Here is a 19,643-nt window from a genome sequence, read left to right on the forward strand (position 1 = left end):
GTGACTCAAGTATTTGGGGGAAGAATACTGCATAGATGCTGTATATGTCTTACTGCAGCACATGAGGGGCGCATGATGAAGGGTTATTTTGCTGGAAGGGATGTTAAGGTTAACCACTTGGTCCCCAGGCCTGAGATCTCTCCACTGTAGAGAGGGTTTCCCCACTGCAATTGACAAGTATTATTTGAATATCCTCTTCTGGAGAAAGTTTCACCTAATGGTTTTAGCATCTTCGCCCAAAAAGTTATTACATTGGAGGTAGCAGAATACTGATTTTCCTCCTTCTACCATTCCTTCTCTGTTTATTAACTAGCACTCTTCCATAAAGACTAGCTTCCCTGGAGTTCCCACTGTGGCCCAGCAGTAACAAATCTGACAAGTATCCAAAAGAGGATGCGGATTCGACCCCTGGCCTCACTCGGTGGGTTAAGGATCCGGCATTGTCGTGAGCTCTGGTGTAGGTCGCAGATCTACAGCTCAGATCTGGCGTTGCTGTGGCTGTGATGTAGGCTGGCAACTATAGCTCCGATTCAACACCTAGCCTGGGAACTTCCGCAAGTTGCGAATGCAGCCCTAAAAAGAAAAAAAAGAAAAGAAAAAATAGCTTCCTTCATCGATAATTCCTTCTAGAACTAGGGCAGCCACACAGGAAGTATCACATGAACCTAGAGGATAAGGCAGTCAGCTAGACAACTGGCCTGATCTCTTCAAAATGTTGGCATCATATAAGAAGAGGGGAGCTATGAGGGGGCTGTCCTAGATTAAGACAGACTTAAAGAAACATAAAACCAAATGCAACATGTGACCCTTCCCTTAATCCTGAGTTTGAAGGAGATGGGGGAGAAGCTACAGGAGACATTTAGAAATAGAGACATTTGAGTGTGCTAGGTATTAGACAACCTTAGGAAATTACTGTTGATTTACTAAGGTGTGGAAAACTACTGTGGTTACGCAGGAACATGCCTTTACTTGGACGGAATGCAAGCTGATGTATTAAGTCTCTAACTTATTTTCAAACTGTTCCGCAAATACAACGTAGATAAATAGGTATAGCAGATATGGAAAAGGTTAATAACTGTTGAATCTAGGTGTTGGTGTAGAAGTAAACATTGTACTTTTTTTTTTTTTTCCACCTCTTCTGTATGTTTTAAATTTTTCATATTAAAAAATCGGGAGGGGGAAGGGCACGTGACTGACTCACATTAGGTCTCCTCTCAGGCAATGACCGCCACGGGGACTGAGAGGATTGTGTTGAGGGGATGCACGTTTAAAAGGAGTCCTCTTACTTGAAGAGACTAGAAACCTTTGCTTTGAAGAAGCTCCATAAAAATGTTTCCAGGGACCAAACCCAAGCACATAAAAAAGTGAGAAAACGTCATTAAGTGCAATAGTGTACAAACTGTTTAAGTCTACAGGGGCCATAAACTGATTTTCTGTGCAAAGAAATTTTCTCTTTAAATTGTTATTGCTCTTTTTCTCAATTTCAAATGGAACACTGGTTGCAGGTACCCAACAAAGAACCCCAAATCACCACATCCAGGGCCATCAACAGCCCCTAATTACTAACTGCTTTGAGTAAACAAAGGTCTAAACAACAGGGAGGCCACGTTTTATATTTTGTCATTTCTTGGTAAGCTGGCTGAAATTCACAAACATGCACCATGGACCTTGTTTTTGTAAGTTGTTTACCAGACACTAGAAGTTAAAACAAAAACAAACAAACAAAAACCACTGCTATTGTACATGATTTAACTGTGGTTGTTTGGTTGTTTTTTTAACAAACACTATTCTTATCAATCATCAGCAAAGTTTTTGGCCTCCAGCTACTCCAAATTCATCCTTCCAATCTCTCAGTAAATATGTGTTGAGCATCTGCTGTTTGTCAGGTATTATGCTAACTGCTGGGCACCCTCCAATGAACATGGTGGACATAAATACTTCCTCGAGCAACTAACAACCTGGCAGATAAGAGACTGTGCTGTCAGACTGTAAGAGGAAGATCAGAACATTCAAATACGGCAGCTGTGGTTGGGGGAAGGAAAGGACAGAACACAGAGAACTACTGTCTGAGGGATGAGCATGTCTGGTACCTCGGAAGAGGACACAAAATTATAAAGCCCAAGAGACACACAAAATAACTTACATTTAATTTTACAAAGTGAAAAGAAAGGCAACTTAAGAAAATTCAGATGATTAAGGAACTTGGGGCCACTGCTCTGATTGAAACCCTCACCCTCTCTGGCCAATACAGTTAACACAGCCTCCTGGTTGGTCTGCCTATCACTTCTCTCTTCCTCATTCCAACCCATCATCCACATTGCTTCCTAGTTGGCTCCTAAACAAAACTTTTTTTTTTTTGGTTCCACATATAAGCAATATCACATGATATCTGTCTTTCTCTGTCTGACTTACTTATAATCTTTAGATCTATCCATGTTGCTGTAAATATTTCATTCTTTTTATGACAGTAATATTCCACTGTATGTATATGTGTGTGTGTATGCACTCTGTTTCTTCTTTATCCATCCATCTGTCAATGGCCATTTAGGTTGCTTCCAAATGAACCTATTCACAAGACAGAAACAGACTCACAGACACAGAAAACAAACTTGTGGTCACCAAAAGGGATAGCATAGTGGGGGGAGGGGTTAATTAGGAGGTGGAATTAATACATACACACCACCATAGATAAAATAGATAACCAACAAGGACCTAGTATATAGCACAGAGACCACACTCAATATTTTGTAATAACCTACAAGGGAAAAGAACCTGAAAAAGAATGTATACCTGAATCATTTTGCTGTATACTTAAAACTGACATGACACTGTAAATCAACTATACTTCAATTTAAAGAAAAAAAAAGAAAAAAAAAAAAAAAAAAAAAAAACACACCACAATTTCTTATCCCTCCTAATGGATTTCAGTGGCCTGAGAGCCCAAGTCCTCCAGCCTCGCTTCCTATCACCCCCACATGGACTCCACTCTCCAACCACAGTAATGGTCTCACTCATCTCTTGCTCTTTTAGGGCAAAGCACATACTGCTTTTCTTGCTTCAGGATTTTTTGCAACCAAATGGCATGCTGTTGCTTGGCAGTCAAGAACCAATTTAAACGTCACCTGTCTTCAGAGATACTTCTCCCAGCTCCTACACGGGAGAATTCATTGCTCCCACCTTGGTGCTCACTTATCAATGCACCCACATTCCACTTTGTAATAATCTGTTCCTCTATCTCCCCGCCTCTACCCCCACTAGGTTATCAGCCCTTTCAAGACAGGGACCACACAGTATTCATTTTTTATATTCCCCAAAGCCTAACACAGACCACAAAACTGCTACAGTTCAATTCTATGCCATAATCAACTATGGAGTAAAAGTGATGCTACTAGACATTTGGGCACTGAACCACAACTCCTCGAGCTAGAGTTAGCAGCAAATTCTCAACATCTGTTCAATACAATAGGGAATATAGAAGAATGATGTAATGAACATAAGACTCATGCTAATTAAAAAAAAAAAAAAAAAAAAAAAAAAAAGCACAGTGGAGGCACTGAAGAGGAGAGCCACAAACGTCTCTCTCTTTGCTCTGCACCCTCACCTCCCCTCTACACACCAAGGTCAAGTGTAGGACTGAGGTAGGGAGAAGGCTGGGAAATGCCAGACATACTTGGAGGTACAGGCCTGGGAAAATACCTTCCTTTCCCCAGCAAGGTCATTTCTATGGTAACCAAGGCTGTAAAGGGGAAAAGCGCACTGTAGAGAAAACCCTTTTCTCTGGACTCCACTCTTAGGCTTCATCAAAAAATACAGAAACACATCCGACATAAGAGAAGTAGTTTAAGAAAAGCCACATTCCTTTTTTAAGAGGCTTAATATTTATGTTAAATAATGGGTAATTTCTACCCTATACAGAGAAGAACTAAATAAGCAGGTCCATTTTAGAGTCAAATCCTACATGTGCCAAACTATTCCCATAAAAATTATGTTAAGATGGAAATGGAAAGAATGAAGACAATGAAGAAGGGAAGAAAGTAATAGAAGGTATGAGAAAAGCCGAGGTGCATGCTCTCTGATTTTAAGGAGGTTGAGTGCTTTGTTTGTTTTAGTCTGTGGCATGTGGAAGTTCCCAGGCCAGGGATCAAACCTGCGCTACAGGTGCAACCTGCACCACAGCTGTGACAATGCCAGCTCCTTAACCCACTGCACCACAAGAGAACTTCCTGTTTTAGTCTTATGCTATAGAGATTACTAGTATAGGGTTAACGTGCAACCAACAATGCTGCCTGCCTCTTAGCCAAGTCCCACAAAAGAAACAATTCTATAAGCACGGTTATGTCTTACATGGCCACTAACAATGATCAAGCAATGCAATATCATGTAAATACAAATACCATTTTATGAGAAATGCTATACCAGCAAAATGACAGCCCAGGCTTTGAATAATGATTCAATTTTAAATCCTTAAAAACAATGTGGGAGTCTGCAAGTACCAACATTCACAGAAGAAAATCCCTTACAGGATTTCAAATACATATGGATAAACCAAAGTCCACTGAGACTGAAAATAATTTTTGAAGGATTTAGGATGAATATGATACAGTTTAACTAGTTCTAAAAATAGGTGTTTTAATTTCTAACAACACATTGACCCCTGTCTGGCACAGCTGCTTTTTTCACCCACCCCATCCCTCCCCCTAAAAGAAATGTTCAAATTTTGTTTCCAAAGGATTTATCTCTGCAACACCCACCCCTTTTTTCCTTAAAAAAAAAAAAGCTGGTTCCTTTTTAAGGTTGCCATCCATAGGAAGTATATAACCTATATGATTAAGGCTCATTTTTAAGAAGAGCAAGATGTTCCACTACCCAAATATAAGGAACTCTTTGTGCAAGTGCAGAGCACAGACTCGGATGAGGCCAACAGCTCCCACACCCAGCTCTCTTGCAGTAGGAAAGTTTCACAAGTTCTCAAGGTTTTCCAAAAAGCACAGCTCCTTCTCAGCTAGCCTGAGGGCTCCCTCACAGGAATGACTGTGTCCTGGTCACTGTTCCCTTGTGATACCTTTTCAACCATTGCTAAAAAAGGTACTCAGGGAGTTCCCGTCATGGCTCAGTGGTTAACGAATCTGACTAGGAACCATGAGGTTGCGGGTTCGGTCCCTGCCCTTGCTCAGTGGGTTAACCATCCAGCGTTGCCGTGAGCTGTGGTGTGAGATGCAGACGTGGCTCGGATCCTGCGCTGCTGTGGCTCTGGCGTAGGCTAGCGGCTACAGCTCCAAGAGCGGCCCAAAGAAATAGCAAAAAGACAAAAAAAAAAAAAAAAAAAAAAAAAAAGAAGAAGAAGATGAGGCCTTTGAAGGAAGTATTGAAAGAGAGGCGGAAGGGGACAGGAGAAGAGGAAGACTCCTTGGACAACACAAACATAGACAGAGAAGACAGGAAATAGTCACGGTTCCCTTCAGAATTGTGCAGCAATTAAACATTTACTTATTAATTCAGTAATGAATACATAAATTGCATCCTATAACGAACAATGCAACAATATTGCTTTTTTCCATTCTCACATTTCCTGAATTTTTCCCCCCAAGCTTCCCACATTGTGTCTTTTCATTAAAAGAAAGAGTCAGATGGGAAGTTTGTGCACCATGAACACTCTGTTTGTTATAGAGGACAATTGCACAATAGTGAAAACAGATTATGTTATAGAGAAAAACATCTGAAAGAAGTCCTTAAGCTACGAATACTTTGTAGATCAATAATGTTACTAAGAGAGCACTCTGAGGGAACAACTTTGTGTGCATTCAAATACATGGTGCATGCCTCTTTACTAAAAGTTTTGTGATTATTGCTGTTGTTTGGTGGGGTGGTGGGAACCTGATATTTGGGCTCGTATAATAAAACCTGGAAAGATTTTCAAGATTATTGAAAAATAAGGGTGGCTTATTAAGTATAATGTATGACAGTCTCATCTAATTTATTTTGACCAAATCACAAGTCTCCTAACAAATATATTGTTACATCAGTAAGTAAGCTAACAATTTTACCCTAGAGAATCCTTTTCTGAAAGAGCTGGAATTGTGGTTACACATCACCACCACCAGGCAGCATCTCAAACAGCTCGAAAACCACAAGGACAATCTATCATAACCCAGTCCTAACCGGGTAGACAAGTTAGGGCTGCAAGCAAGTGTTGTAGCCCTTTCACAAAATTAAAAAAAAAAAAAAATTTTTTTTTTTTTTTTTAGGGCTGCACCCATGGCATATGGAGGTTCCCAGGCCAGGGATCTAATCAGAGCTACAGCTGCCAGCCTAAGCCACAGCCACAGCAACGCCAGATCCAAGCCACGTCTGTGACTCACACCACAGCTCATGGCACGCCTGATCCTTAACCCACTGAGTGAGGCCAAGGATTGAACCTGCAACCTCATAGTTCCTGGTCGGATACATTTCTGCTGCGCCACGACAGGAACTCCCTACAATAAAAATTTTCAAAATGCTTAACAACAAAGAGTCTTTAGACCTGGCTCCATGAGAAAGGTGACTGATAAAGAAAAGACGCAAAGGCAAATTCAGTAAAATGTGAAGGAATGAAGAAACCTGCTACAAAGAATGGGTAAAATAACACAAACCGTGTTTATTTTAGAGAAGGGTAGCGTCCTCAAAGAGTAGATCTCTGTGCAAAGGTGAAAGGCTTACGTTTCCTAAAGAACTTAAGAATAAAGGAATCCTTCCCAAAGGAGGGTTCTTCCTTGCAAAAGAAAGTTTGAGAAGAGAAGCCAGTTTTTATGTCTTAGACCAGAAGTATCAAATTGGAGCCCTGGGTGGATGAGCGTAGCAATAACTTCTCGGCGGCCTCTCTGGGTGTGTAAACCAAGTCCACCGTTTGTCAGGACAATGCCATGCACGGCCAAGCAGCACAAAGGGCTACCCAGCCAAGGTTTGTGTGCAGTTCATGTCTTTAGCCTTCTCCTTGAAGTGACAAAGGACACTGGGCCCTACTGGGCTCTACTATCACTACCCAGGATGTTTCAAAGTCACAGAAACGAATGGGGAAGAAACAAAACTCAGAAAATAGAGCACAGTGCAGGGCAATAACCCAAGAAGAAAGAGGAAATACTAAAGTTAATTGAAAACCATTTGCTTCTGTTTATATGATTAATCTTTCGAATGTAAAAATGTTAATCTTCTTTACTGATAATCTTTTAAACAGCACAAACAACTTGTTCTGCAACTAGAAGGAAGCTCATGCAAAATTCAATAGCTCGGCCAGGTTTAGACTGGCGCTGGCAGGATATTCAAATCCTGAGAGGTCAGCTCAACCTACACAGTGCAGAATATTAGCTCAGCTTCTGAATGCACCACTGCCAATTTCTTGTGATTTCTGTTTTACTTCATTTCCTCTGATGACAGAGCCCACACCTAACAAGCACAGTGTATCTTATTAACACTAAAAATGGTCCTCTCCTTCTCCCTCGTCCTCGCTTGCTCTTCTTCCTTTTAGACACAAGCTGTCTTTCTCTAACAGGCTAGAAGTCTGGGGACCAGAGTAGATTTTCCTCAAATTAGAAGTACCCTTCAGGCATCCCCACAAAGCCTTTTCTTATCCACAAACCAAGCTTTGTCATGACCCCACCCAGGTCACTCACTTATCCGTTCAGCTTGACCTACCTTTTGGAGGGATCTTTCTGAAGACACAGTGAAAGCAATTTTCTAAAGGACTTGCCATATTTTTTCATCATTTCCTTATCCTCTACTCCTGTTTCTAAAGTGGGTGGGTCATTTTGCAAAGTCAACATTAACACCTGTAGCAGAAACAAACAGGAAGACAGAATCTCAGGACAGCGATAGCTACAACTGAATTCATTCATTTTTCACCAAAGCCTCCAAGAACCACCCCACCCCACCCCCGCCCCGTTAGGTACAAACGTGCTTTCCCATGATTTTCATTTTCTAGAAAGCGTGTGTTTAAAAGTATTCATTTCCCTTTGCAAATCCCTTTGAGTGCCCTTTCACCTTTTTGTTACTCCAGTGACAAAGCTTACAAAATCTGCTCTGTGTGTTAAGAGGGATCTCCCAAAGGGACCAAGACAGAGCGTCCTGGGAACTGGCTCTCACAGAGACTGGGGGAGCACGTTGCTCCTCTACAGTTCAGTGCAGGCTGGGGCCCAAGCTGGGAAAGGGGGCTGTGGTGGAGGGGAGGGAAGGAGAGGCCCAGAGCAGCAGGGAACGTTCATGGGTACAGGTCATTTATTATGAGTAAGGAACCGCCTGTACTCAAGGATTCTGTAACACATTACCAGCCCTAAAAATACATCAACAACATCCCAGGAGGTAACACATGATTTGCCTTTCTTTTTTTTTTTTGAATGAGAGAACATACAGAAAATTGCTTAAAGACTTGGCAAAGTTCAGACAGTAAGACACTGAAAGAGAGCCAGGATACAACAGAGTGACTAAGAACCATAACCAGGGCAAAAGGCCATGCTGCTTTGGGAAAGGAATAAAACAAAATCAAAATAGAGCTTTCACATGGAAAAGGTAAAAAAAAAATTCCACCTTTTATACCAACATCAACATTACTTGCTTTAAAAAAAAAGAGTAGCCCTGAGCCTGGGAACCTCCATATGCCATGGCTGCGGCGCTACAAAAGACCAAAAAAAAAAAAAAAGAATAGAATTTGTAGCAAACTATTGACCTATAAAATGAAAAAAAACCTCATTAATGCATAAATCAGCCTTAATTTATGCAAATGCTATACATGCCAAGACCCTTTTCAAACACTTTCAGATGTGTGAATAGATGAAGGATTAAAGTGACCCTTTATTGTTTGTGGAGGATAACAGCAAACAGAAGAAAGTGGGAATCTGTGGGATCTGAAGAAAAGTCCTGCAGGACCTTAGGCTGGGATTAGCGATGTGACTGGATTCAAGGGGAAAACACTAAATAGTAGGGGAAGGAAAAAAAAAAAGCAGGAAAAATAATAGAGGAAAAACAGAAGGAAGAAAAGTCCTTAGTGGTGCTTCAGGGCTTTTTCTCTGAAAGGTCATTTTGATTGTTCACACTTCAATTTTAAATTAACAAAGTCAGGTGTGTACACAGAACCACACACTCCCCCAAAAAATCTTAACTATGTTAAAGATATGTATATACACATACAGAGAAAAACAATGTCATGAACTACACTAAAGCTTTTAATAAATATTGTCTGAATGATGATATTACAGATTATGGTTTTCTTCTCTCTCTCTTTTTTTTTTTTTTTTTTTTTCTTTTTAGGGCCGCATGCACAGCATACCAAAGTTGCCAGGCTAGGGGTCAAATTGAAGCTGCTGCCACCTCCCTACCCACAGCCACAGCAACGTGGGATCCAAGCCTCATCTGCGACCTACTCCACAGTTAACTGCAACACTGGATTCCCAACCCACTAAGTGAGGCCAGGGATCAAACCCACATCCTCATGGATACTAGTCGGGTTTGTTTCCACTGAGCCACAACAGGAACTCCTGGTTTTCTTCTTTATTCATATTTGTATTTCCAAACTTTCTACAATAAGAATGTATTAACTTTTACTCAGTAAAATTATTTAACATTTTTTAATTCTCAGGTTTGGTTTTTTTTTAATCCTCCTGAACTTTTCCAAATAAAATACCAGGAAAAAGCTGAAACAAACATGGACTATATTCTCTGTAAAATACCTTCATAATTTCACTCAACAATTCCACTCAAAGCCTGAAATCAAAATCCAGTTGGGTAAATGAGCCCTGATACCACCATCCTAAAACTAACAGAAACAACAATGTAGGCCAGTTAAAAGAATAGCAAAAATCTAAAAATGACATCCAAACGTATGTTACTTCCTAAAGACACTCGGCTCCCTTATTTCAGATGAGTCACCAACATGACACTATAAGAACGCGGATGAAATATTACAGACTATTAAAAAATGTTCTAAAAATCTGAGTTATCCATCTGCAAAGATGCTATTCGCTATAATCTATTTATAGATATTCCTGGGGAGGCTGGGGGGTATTCTGCTCTGAGGAGAGCCATGACCAGCATTTGCCACAGCTATCAACCTCCAGGGACCAATCGATCACATTCTTCTGTGCTAAGAATGTAAAGCAAGCTTCAAAGCTGGGAACTGTACTACTTTTGCCCCATTCTGTCCACCAAGAACACCAGACGACATTGAACTTGGCTGCATCCCTCCATTAATTCTCCTCAAGTCTGAGAAAAATGACTCTGCTTAAAGAGAACTACGGAATGGATTCTGCTAAATCATATTTCAAACCCAGCATTTTGGAGTTCCCGTCGTGGCACAGCAAAAACGCATCCCACTAGGAACCATGAGGTTGTGAGTTGGATCCCTGGCCTCACTCAGTGGGTTAAGGATCTGGCATTGCCGTGAGGTGTGATGTAGGTTGCAGACTTGGCTCAGATCTGGTGTTGCTGTGGCTCTGGCGTAGGCCGGCAGCAACAGCTCTGATTAGACCCATAGCCTGGGAACCTCTGTATGTGGTGGATATGGCCCTAAAAAAGACAAAAGACAAAAACAAACAAACAAACAAACAAAACTGCAGCATATTATTTTCCATAGTAATTACTTTCATAGGAGGATATTTGTGATAAGGCGCTGCTCCTGTTGCTAATTCAATGGCAGTTATTCCAAAACTCCACATGTCCGCCTTGAAGTCATAGCCTCTCACCTGAGAAAGGAACCAGGAAAAAAAAAAAAAAAACAGAATTATACAGCAGGCATGCCACACGTTCATGAGGACCATGTTATGTCACAAGCTGTGTGGGCACAACTTTGATGTTACTTTGCGAAAGCCCAGCAATTGGGAATTAAATCTTTTGTACATGATGTAGTCTAGGAAAATGACCGATTTGAATGAAATATCTGTGTACTAATGATATGTACAACTCTACTATATCAAGCAAAACATCACTTGTTTTACCTGTTCCATGACTTCAGGGGCCATCCAACATGGGGTGCCAACAAATGTTTTTCTCACTTTGTTCCGGGTAACATCACCCCCTGTTGCTAAGAAAGCACTTACCCCAAAATCTGAAAAGGGGAAAAAAAAAAAAATCAACCTTATTATTTTTTATGTTAAGACCTTACTGCTTACAGATTCTGACTTTATGAACATCTCTTTTCCTGGGAGGGCCTCACAATGGTGAAGACTTGTTCCAAACACCGTGGAGCTCTCTCAGCGACACACCAGGGCAGTCCTGCCACCTGCCGTCCCCTACAACTTTAGAGACGTGGTCAGGAAGCCCGCCAGTCCAAAAGCTCAGCATATCAAATTATATTTTCTACAAGAAAGGTTATCAAAAGTCATAACTCGGCATAAAAGATGACAATAAAAATATAAGTACCTTTCCAAAGCCCTAAATTAAAGTATCTCTGCTCTTAGCTGAGACTCATTCTAGAAAACCTTTTATAAGAATAGCCCTGGAGGCAGGACAGCCAGCATGTTATACAGATTCTTTTTATGTTTTTCCTTTATGATGATTACTTTCTAGCCTCTTTAATTCTGTACCGTCATGTGGGGAGTGGATTTATTTTTTTTAAATAAAGGATGAATAACATCCATCTCCCACATTCCCAGGCCCTTGCTTAAACAGTGTTCTCTTAACACCTCAGCCGAAAGCATAATGGCAAATCCACAAATCCAGGCACATAGAGCCAACATGCCCAGGTTTGTCCACACGTAGCAATCAACACAAAGGAAAAAGCCCAGTCAGCAAAGACTGGGTTTTTTTTCAACATCTGCTTTCTGGATGATTTTCATAGGTATAGATATTCATAGGTATAGACAGAATGGTGTGTATAATGATATGATACTCTTTTTGACACCCATTATGTATTAGAAGTTCTTTTTGTGAGGAGATGAATTAATCAGGCATACCAGATATGTACATGCCACATATTTGCATATGTATATGACATTTGTATATGTGAAAGTGGAAAGGGAATACTGCACGAATATTAGTGCATGTGTTTGCACTTCTATTTTTTTTATTAATAGCTAAAATTAGTAAGTTAAAGTACCAACTACTTAGGTGTATCAGCCAGAGCCAACTCAAGGACAACTTAATGGTAAGGTGGTAAATAGTGATAAGAAAGGGGGAGTCAACGTCTAAGAAGACTGCAGCAGACTAAGCAGTATGAGCCCCTTGAAACTGCTTTCACATAACTCTACTTTGCTGGTCCCCTTTGGTGACTGCCAGGATGACAACAATTACCAAAGAACAAAGTCAAGTATAAACTGAGATCAAATATTGGCATTAGCTTTGAATCTACATTATTAAGTTACATGGTAACACTGGATCCAGTTCCCTGAGATGAAATATTTTATTTACATTTCACTTTACTCAACTCCCAATGGGATTACAATTACAAGTAAAAAGAATAAAAACCGACACAGGGAGTCTTTATTCCAACCGCTGCTCTCCTGTTGGTGAGCAAAAGTATATTCTGAAAATGCTACATAATTTAATTTGTACATATGGGCCAAACGCTATTTGAACTCTTATGTTACAGTCAGAAAAATGAAGCTTTGTGAAAAGAAACCTCTGAAACCACTGAACCAGTCTCCTACAGGTAGGAGGAGATAAAATTCATTCTCTTACAGAAGAGCTAGGTGAACGGAATTCTTTGTAAGCATCTACTGTATTTGGCTAGAGGAAAAGACAGTATGATAAGGCTTTCAAAAATATAAATTTCCACTTATAGTGTTGAAGTTCAGCAGTGAAGCCAACATTCCATTTTTATTACAATAATTTTATAACAGGATAATATTAAGTAAATTTTGACATCTGTAAATAATTAAGGATATGGGTAAAAGCTGTTTTCAGGAAAAACAGGTTCTTATATACGTGGTTGAAGCAGCTCTACACCCCAAACACACACACACACACACACACACCTTCTGAAAAGACAAAATCGAGATAAGAATCCATAGTAAAAATAGGGTTTTTTTTAATTTCCTTAAAAATACCATCTTTAGACCCTTTTAAAGTTGCAAAAACAGTGGAGAGAGATATACAGTACCAATTCATTACTGACACTATCTTTCAATACATCTTTCATGAGTCACATATGTATTCATAGCCTCCACTTAGAACACTCACTTTAAAGTCATAAACAGATGGTTAAATGCCTTTGAAGCTCAGAACAAAAATTCCAGAAGCAGAAAACACCAATGCTAAGATCTATGCACCCTGTGACTACAGAATAAATATACAATTTGCTCCTAAGTATGGTTAATGTATATAGAAAAAGATTTCTATGCACTAAGAAAGAGAACTTTTTGACTGAAGTATGTAGTGTGCTTGTGTAAACAGGAAAACGGGTAGGTGCTGTGGAGACAGCTTATATGCAACAGTTAGAAGGAGGTGGCAGAGTTCTAACAGTGAAAAGCGCCCTTGATTGCCGAGAAGGACCTAGACACCGCCAAAGGGACTGGAGCCAGGCACACTGGGGTCAGAAACCATGAACTTTTCTATGGCAACATGGAATCAAAGGCTACACATAAAATTAGCCAGCCTCCTGGAATCACTGCATCTCACCCAGAAAGAATGCTGTCATCTCGGTAACTAAAAGGCTCTCACATCTTTTGAATCTGTCCACTTCTCTCCTTCTCCATTGCCACTGCCTGGATTTAAGCCAAGATTCCTGTGGGCTCCTAAGTTGCCACCATCCTGCTTTCCCCAGACCCAGGCCCCAGCAACCAGGTCCTTCTATGCCGCAGACCTGACAGCTCCCTAAAAGTCTTTAAAGGCTCCCTGCTCCCCTAGAGAGTCAGGATACCTCAGCACAACACAAATCTGACTCCTCTTTCCTCTCCTGCCTCATCTATCACTTCTCCCCAATTCAGACCTTGAGCCCCAGCCTTCCAAAACTACTTGTCATGTCCTCAACCATTCACCATCCTTGCCCTCAGTGGTGCTACCTCAGCCAGCAGCAGAGGACACCGTGCTGCTTATTAATGACAGAAGCATCTTCGACATCCTGACCCTTGGTGCCTAGGGACTTTTTCACAGAAAAAGTGAGGTTGGTATGAAAAGCATCCATCACTTTTGCCTAATTAAGTAACTTTAGGAATTGTCTTACTTTGATATGTGAATGCTAATAAGCCCTGAGGAGGATTTGCAGGGATTTAGAGAGTGGCAGCTCTGCCAGGAAAGAGCACAGCCCTAACTGGCAGGGCAGCATAGCTCAGTGGTTAGGCGGGAAACTAAGCTAGCCCCCAACTGTGTGACTCCAGCAAGCCACTTAACTTTTCTGGTGCTCTGTTTTCAGGCTTCTTCGTCATGCCTTTCTGTACATTATATTCACATTTATAACAATTACCTACTTCTTTTCACCATGTATAATAATTGTTAGGTAGATCGATAAGCTACTGTTCTCTGCTTTTGAACTGGGTGGGGGAGAGGGGGACAAGCAGTAACTTTTCATAGTGGTAGATATAAAATATGAGGATACGCTCCCTGACCTTAAGAATAGTACCATCAAGGAGGGAGAAGTCATGAAACAGAACAACATGTAGAATCAAATGCTATGCTCTGCTATCTCTGTTAGAAGCAGAGGATCAAGGACCACAGCAGCCATGAAAGACTCCATCTCCAAGTGGACCCGGCCCTGAAGATGAGATTGAGATTTGGAAAGACAAGCCCACAAAGGAAATGACATTCCACACAAAGAAGCAGCATGATCAGAGCACAAGTGTTAAGCCAAGAAGAAAAACTGTGTGACAGCTGCAAGGTTCACTCAAATACCTACAGGGATCCAGGCAAGAATATGAGGGAGGAAGAAGAGGATCCTGAAAGGCAACGGCACGATCTCAATGTGAAGGGTACTCGATGTTCGTCTCAGCATAGAGACATATTAGGAAGTGCTGGGCCCTGCCCGGGAGCCCATTCTCAGTGCCATCCCATCCCTGGGTCTAAAGCAAGCTCCTGCTACTCAGCTGGAAGAGAAAGGTGCCATAGAAAAATATGGTGGCCAATTTTCTCAGAGAAAGCCAAACATCGAGATCTTGATATAAAACCTGTCATTTTTGCTGCTGTTTGCAACAAGTTCATTTTTTTAAAAAAAGTGGAAAAGCAATACAAAGCAATCCCACCTGCCTGATTTAGCTTGCAAAAGCAGTTCACCAATTATGTTGTTGTGGTGTTTAAAATTTACCTAAATTACTTCAACACACATCATACAATATTTGTGGTACCGCAACTCAGGTGGTCAACTGGCGGTCTGACCCAGAACACCTAGTGCTAGAGGTTCTGGCAGCATTTTTTTTAAACTTTTATTTTTTATTGAAGTAGAGTTAATTTACAATGTTGTATTAGTTTCGGGTATACAGCAAAGTGATAGTTATATGTATACTTATGTCCATTCTCTTTTCAGATTTTTTCCCATATAGGTCATTACAGAACATTGAGTAGAGTTCCCTGTGCTATACAGTAGGTCCTTGGTGATTTATCTACTTTATATATAGTAGTGTGTATATGTTTGATTCAGGATGCCAGGGGCAGCTGCTAGAAGTATTTCTGTTATCCGTATCTAAGTATAGATAAGTATGAGCCAGGTGAAGGTCCAAAAGGGGAAAACAGTCACCTGCTGGTGGGCAGGATGCATTTTAGAAACAGGCTCTCACTGAGGGAAATAAAAGCAGCAAGCACACAGAGAAGGGCTAGAATGTTTTAGATATATGCCCCATCTTGCATGAATAGAAAGAACCCGCCCAAGTGTAAGCTCCATCCCTAACCAGTTTTATTAGTTAACTAATAATCAATTATTATTAGTTAGCTAATCTAGTTAGATTCCTGATGCCCAGGACAAGAACACAAGAAAACTGCATCTGGACTTTCCTGCTTTGAGTCCATTTTTCATTCACCTAGAAGGACAGAGAGTTGGGATTTCCCTTAAGCTTATAGCAAGGATTATGAGAACGCTGTAGGGGCCGGCTTGCTAGCAAATGGCAAAATTTGATCTGAAACTTGATTTCCCTAAAACCTGGGAGTGACGTTGCAGGTGAGCAGCCAACCCAAACCTACCTCAAATATAAATAGTATCTACTAATATCTGTGAAAGGGAACCTGAGCTGTGTATTCAAACAAACAAACCAACAAACAAAAACAGTTTAGGTCAATTCAACACTTGACTGGAGAGTAATGGAATCAATATTTGATAGCTCAGAGCTTCCTAAAATGTATTCAAAATAAGCTGCAATAGACACTGATCCCTTCAGGTCTCCAAGTGGCTGGCTGGGGGCCTGGGGCAGCTGCAGGGGCCCCTGGTGGTTTCCTGCCAGAAGCAGCCTTATTTCTCCAGAAGCCATGGTCTAGAAAAGCAAAGAAGCACTGAGACTGTTTAGAAGCCCAACAGATTCTAAGTCCTGGGAAAGGGAAACAGGACTTGATCCAGTTAGCACCCTGGACCTCTGCTGCTTTAGGTCTGGCAGAGAGGAACATGTGGAGAACATGATCATGCAGGGGTGTTTAGGAGAAAGACTAGGAAGCAGGAAAGCACAGCCATCGCCCAGGAATAAAATCAGCAGGGCCTGCATTTGAACAAAGACTCTGAAAAAGGAAAGGATTAGACAAATTCTTAAGACAATGTGATAATCGAGTAGATATTATAATTGAAAAAGAGTAAAGAATAAAAAAGATTAAGTGACTTGCCAATGATCACTTAGCAAGTTATTGAAGGTCTGAATAAAGTCCACAGACCTTCAATGAGGTGTTTTAGCCACACAGCCCTGGGCTCCTTTGGGAGGAAATTCAGTGTATTATGCTTCTGTACCGAAAAGGAAATGCAAAAAGGAATAATGGGGTTAATACTCCACAGCCCCTGAGCTCTTCCCTAAGTAAAGGTCAAGTTGAGATTCGCCAGAGAAAAACTAGTCTGAGGTTCTCTGGTTAATCCTAAATGTCATATTTTTATCATCAAAAACAATCCCTTCATCATCTGGTTTGTTTCCCAGGTTTTTTTCTCATGAGACTCAAGACTTTACTGGCGAAACTGAAATGTACTTCCAAACATCCAGCACCGCTCGCAGGGCTGCCAGCCTCGGGCCTCCCCGAGTCCCACAAATTTCCTAAAAATCTTATACTGCCAGTGTTGGGAGCTTATAAAGGAGCATATTATGACTTAAATTATGCAAACTATAATCATGGGTATAAAACAGGCAAATATTTTGTTAATTCTGCTAGGAACAGTGTGGACAGTTGCTTTGTTTTAAACGACATACTTGGCTCTTTTTCTGTTGTTTTTATAGTAAAATGTGTGTTAGCGGTGCAGCACTTATGTTCTGGAAGTGTGGGGTAAGCACAATAGTGTCTAGCAGCGTAAAGGTAGCCACCATGGGGTTTACAGAGTTTTCATTTAGACACAACGCAGGCCTGCTGGTGAGAGCTAATGTGGGAAAACACAACTTTAAATTAAATGGACTAACTATTGCATGACCTGAACAATAGGAACAGAAGAATTATGTTTTTGGTGTTTTTTGTTTTGGGGGGTTTTGGGGTTTTTTTGTCTTTTTAGGGCCACACCTGCAACATATGGAGGTTCCCAGGCTAGGGGTCAAATTGGAGCTGTAGCTGCTGGCCTATGCCAGAGCCATAGCCACGCCAGATCCCAGCCACGTCTGCAACCTACACCAGAGCTCACAGCAACACCAGATCCTTAACCCACTGAGCAAGGCCAGGGATGGAACCCATGTCCTCATGGATCCTAGTCAGGTTTGTTACCGCTGAGCCACAACGGGAACTCCCAAAGAATTATGTTAAAGGCATCATCTTTGTTTACTGTTAATTCCATGATGCCCTCCCCTTCCCAGATTGTCTTGGTGAAAGAGGAAAAATACAGACCAGGGTGAGTGAAGGCTTCAGCAATAACAGAATCAGAGGCACGCCTCCTCCAGATCCAAGCCAGAGGACTTCTTCCATGCAGAGTAATATTCCTAAAGCACAGTACTGATGCCAGCCCTCTCTGGTCACACTCTCTCTCCCCACAAGGCATCTGAGGAAGGACAAGGCAGAACCCTGGCCATAACTTCTGCATGTGGAAGCCAGACATCTTCCAGATCTGCTTCCCCTGACCAAGTGCTAACCCCTCATCACATCCTTGGTCTCAGTGCTTTCAGCTTCTTTCTCTGACTGTCTCAATTTTATTTTTTTCTTGTATATTTAAACCCAGCCTTTCCCACCCATTTTTCTGCTTATTTTGTTTCTGTTTGTAAATTAAATAGGAACAACTTTTTATGCTCCTGGAGGCTTGCTGTCTTCAGCGTGTCGCCAGACCTCTGGGCACTAAGAGCCAAGCCTGTGTAGAAATGGAGTGGGGGTGGTGGAGGGGAAGAGGCAGCACTGCCTCGTGCCTGCAGGGGATCCTTGAAACACAGGTGCAGGGGGGGAGCCCTGACTCAGAGGTGGCAGAGGGGACACCTCAGGTCCTCCAGGTAGACACTGCGCCTCTGGGTACCTACACTGCACTCAGCAGAACTTGGCCAACCGAGAGCGAGCCGCAGAGCCCAGAGCCCAGGGGGGCCGAGGCAGGATGTGGCAAGACCCATGCAACAGCAGCCGCCGACATTCACTGGGCTCGTTTCCTTCTTGAAATAATGCCACGTTGCTCAGAGGTGAAATTCTCTCACTATGTCAACAGTGGTGTTCCACTGGACCATGAACATGAGCCCACATAGTGACACCCTTGGTGTGGAGTCTGTGGCCCCCATCCAGAAGCACACCGTGGGGTTCCGAGTGGTTCCAGTGAGTCCCCATCAAGGATCCCTGAAGCTACAGGGAAAAGGCGAGGCACCAAGGAGGAATACAGGGCGCAGGAAGGAGCCACAGGCCTTGTTTCGTCCCAAATAGACCCTGTGCATCCACTTAACTTCTCTGAGCAAGTTTCACACACTAGGAAATGGGGGGCACAGAATACATATGGTAGTTTCTCAGTAATTTAGTCCTTGGCAGCATGCATGGCTGGTTGCCTGTCCAATATCCATACCCTGTTCCCTACCAGCATCCTGATTTTGTGTGCTGGGCTTCAGGAGGACCGATCTTTCAGACCCCAGCCATCATCGTGCCTAGTTCCTGGTCTGGTGAATGGTCTAAGGTTTGGCCCTAGTCCTGGCCCATGAGATCCAAGGGGAATATGGTGCAGACTCTTGGGGGAGAACTTTCTGCCTGAATACAAGAACCACATTACAGGGTTCCTTTGCTCCCCCATTCCTCTGCCTCTTAGGGACACTGTCACACGAGGATGTGAGGCTGGGAGCAAGAACAGCCCATGGGAGATGGATGCTGCCTGACATTTTTGAGGTACAAAACACAAAGTAGAAAAGAGTCCGTATCTTCTGTGATAGTCCTTGGCTTCAGCACCAACCCTGAACCAAACACCCAACACTACTGTCATGTGAGATTGATAAATGCTTTTATGGCTTAATCGCCTGCCGGGCAAGCACTCCAGTATTTGTATCCAAAGGATTCTTAATTCTTACAATCCCAGTCTTTCCCTAGTCCAGCCATGTTTAGTCTTACTTCCTGATTGCTAAGGGTTAACCACTGCATCAGAGGCCAAAGTCACTGCAATCCCCAAACGGACCTGGTGAAAATCAGCAAGAAAACAA

The 19,643-nt window shown here is 41.9% G+C and overlaps 1 protein-coding gene across 1 annotated transcript in view; it reads right to left on the bottom strand.

Annotated features, from left to right (window-relative positions):
• Positions 1-19,643, bottom strand: part of STK39 (serine/threonine kinase 39) — a 316,833-nt gene that overhangs the window by 191,378 nt on the left and 105,812 nt on the right. Inside the window, exons 6-8 of the mRNA XM_003133454.6 lie at positions 10,959-11,068; positions 10,605-10,706; positions 7,669-7,802 (exon numbers count right to left, since the gene is read on the bottom strand). Of these exons, the coding sequence (XP_003133502.3) occupies positions 7,669-7,802; positions 10,605-10,706; positions 10,959-11,068 (346 nt within the window). The remainder of the gene's footprint in view (positions 1-7,668; positions 7,803-10,604; positions 10,707-10,958; positions 11,069-19,643) is intronic.

This window comes from Sus scrofa, chromosome 15 (assembly GCF_000003025.6).
Source record: "Sus scrofa isolate TJ Tabasco breed Duroc chromosome 15, Sscrofa11.1, whole genome shotgun sequence".
Classification (NCBI taxonomy): Eukaryota; Metazoa; Chordata; class Mammalia; order Artiodactyla; family Suidae; genus Sus; species Sus scrofa.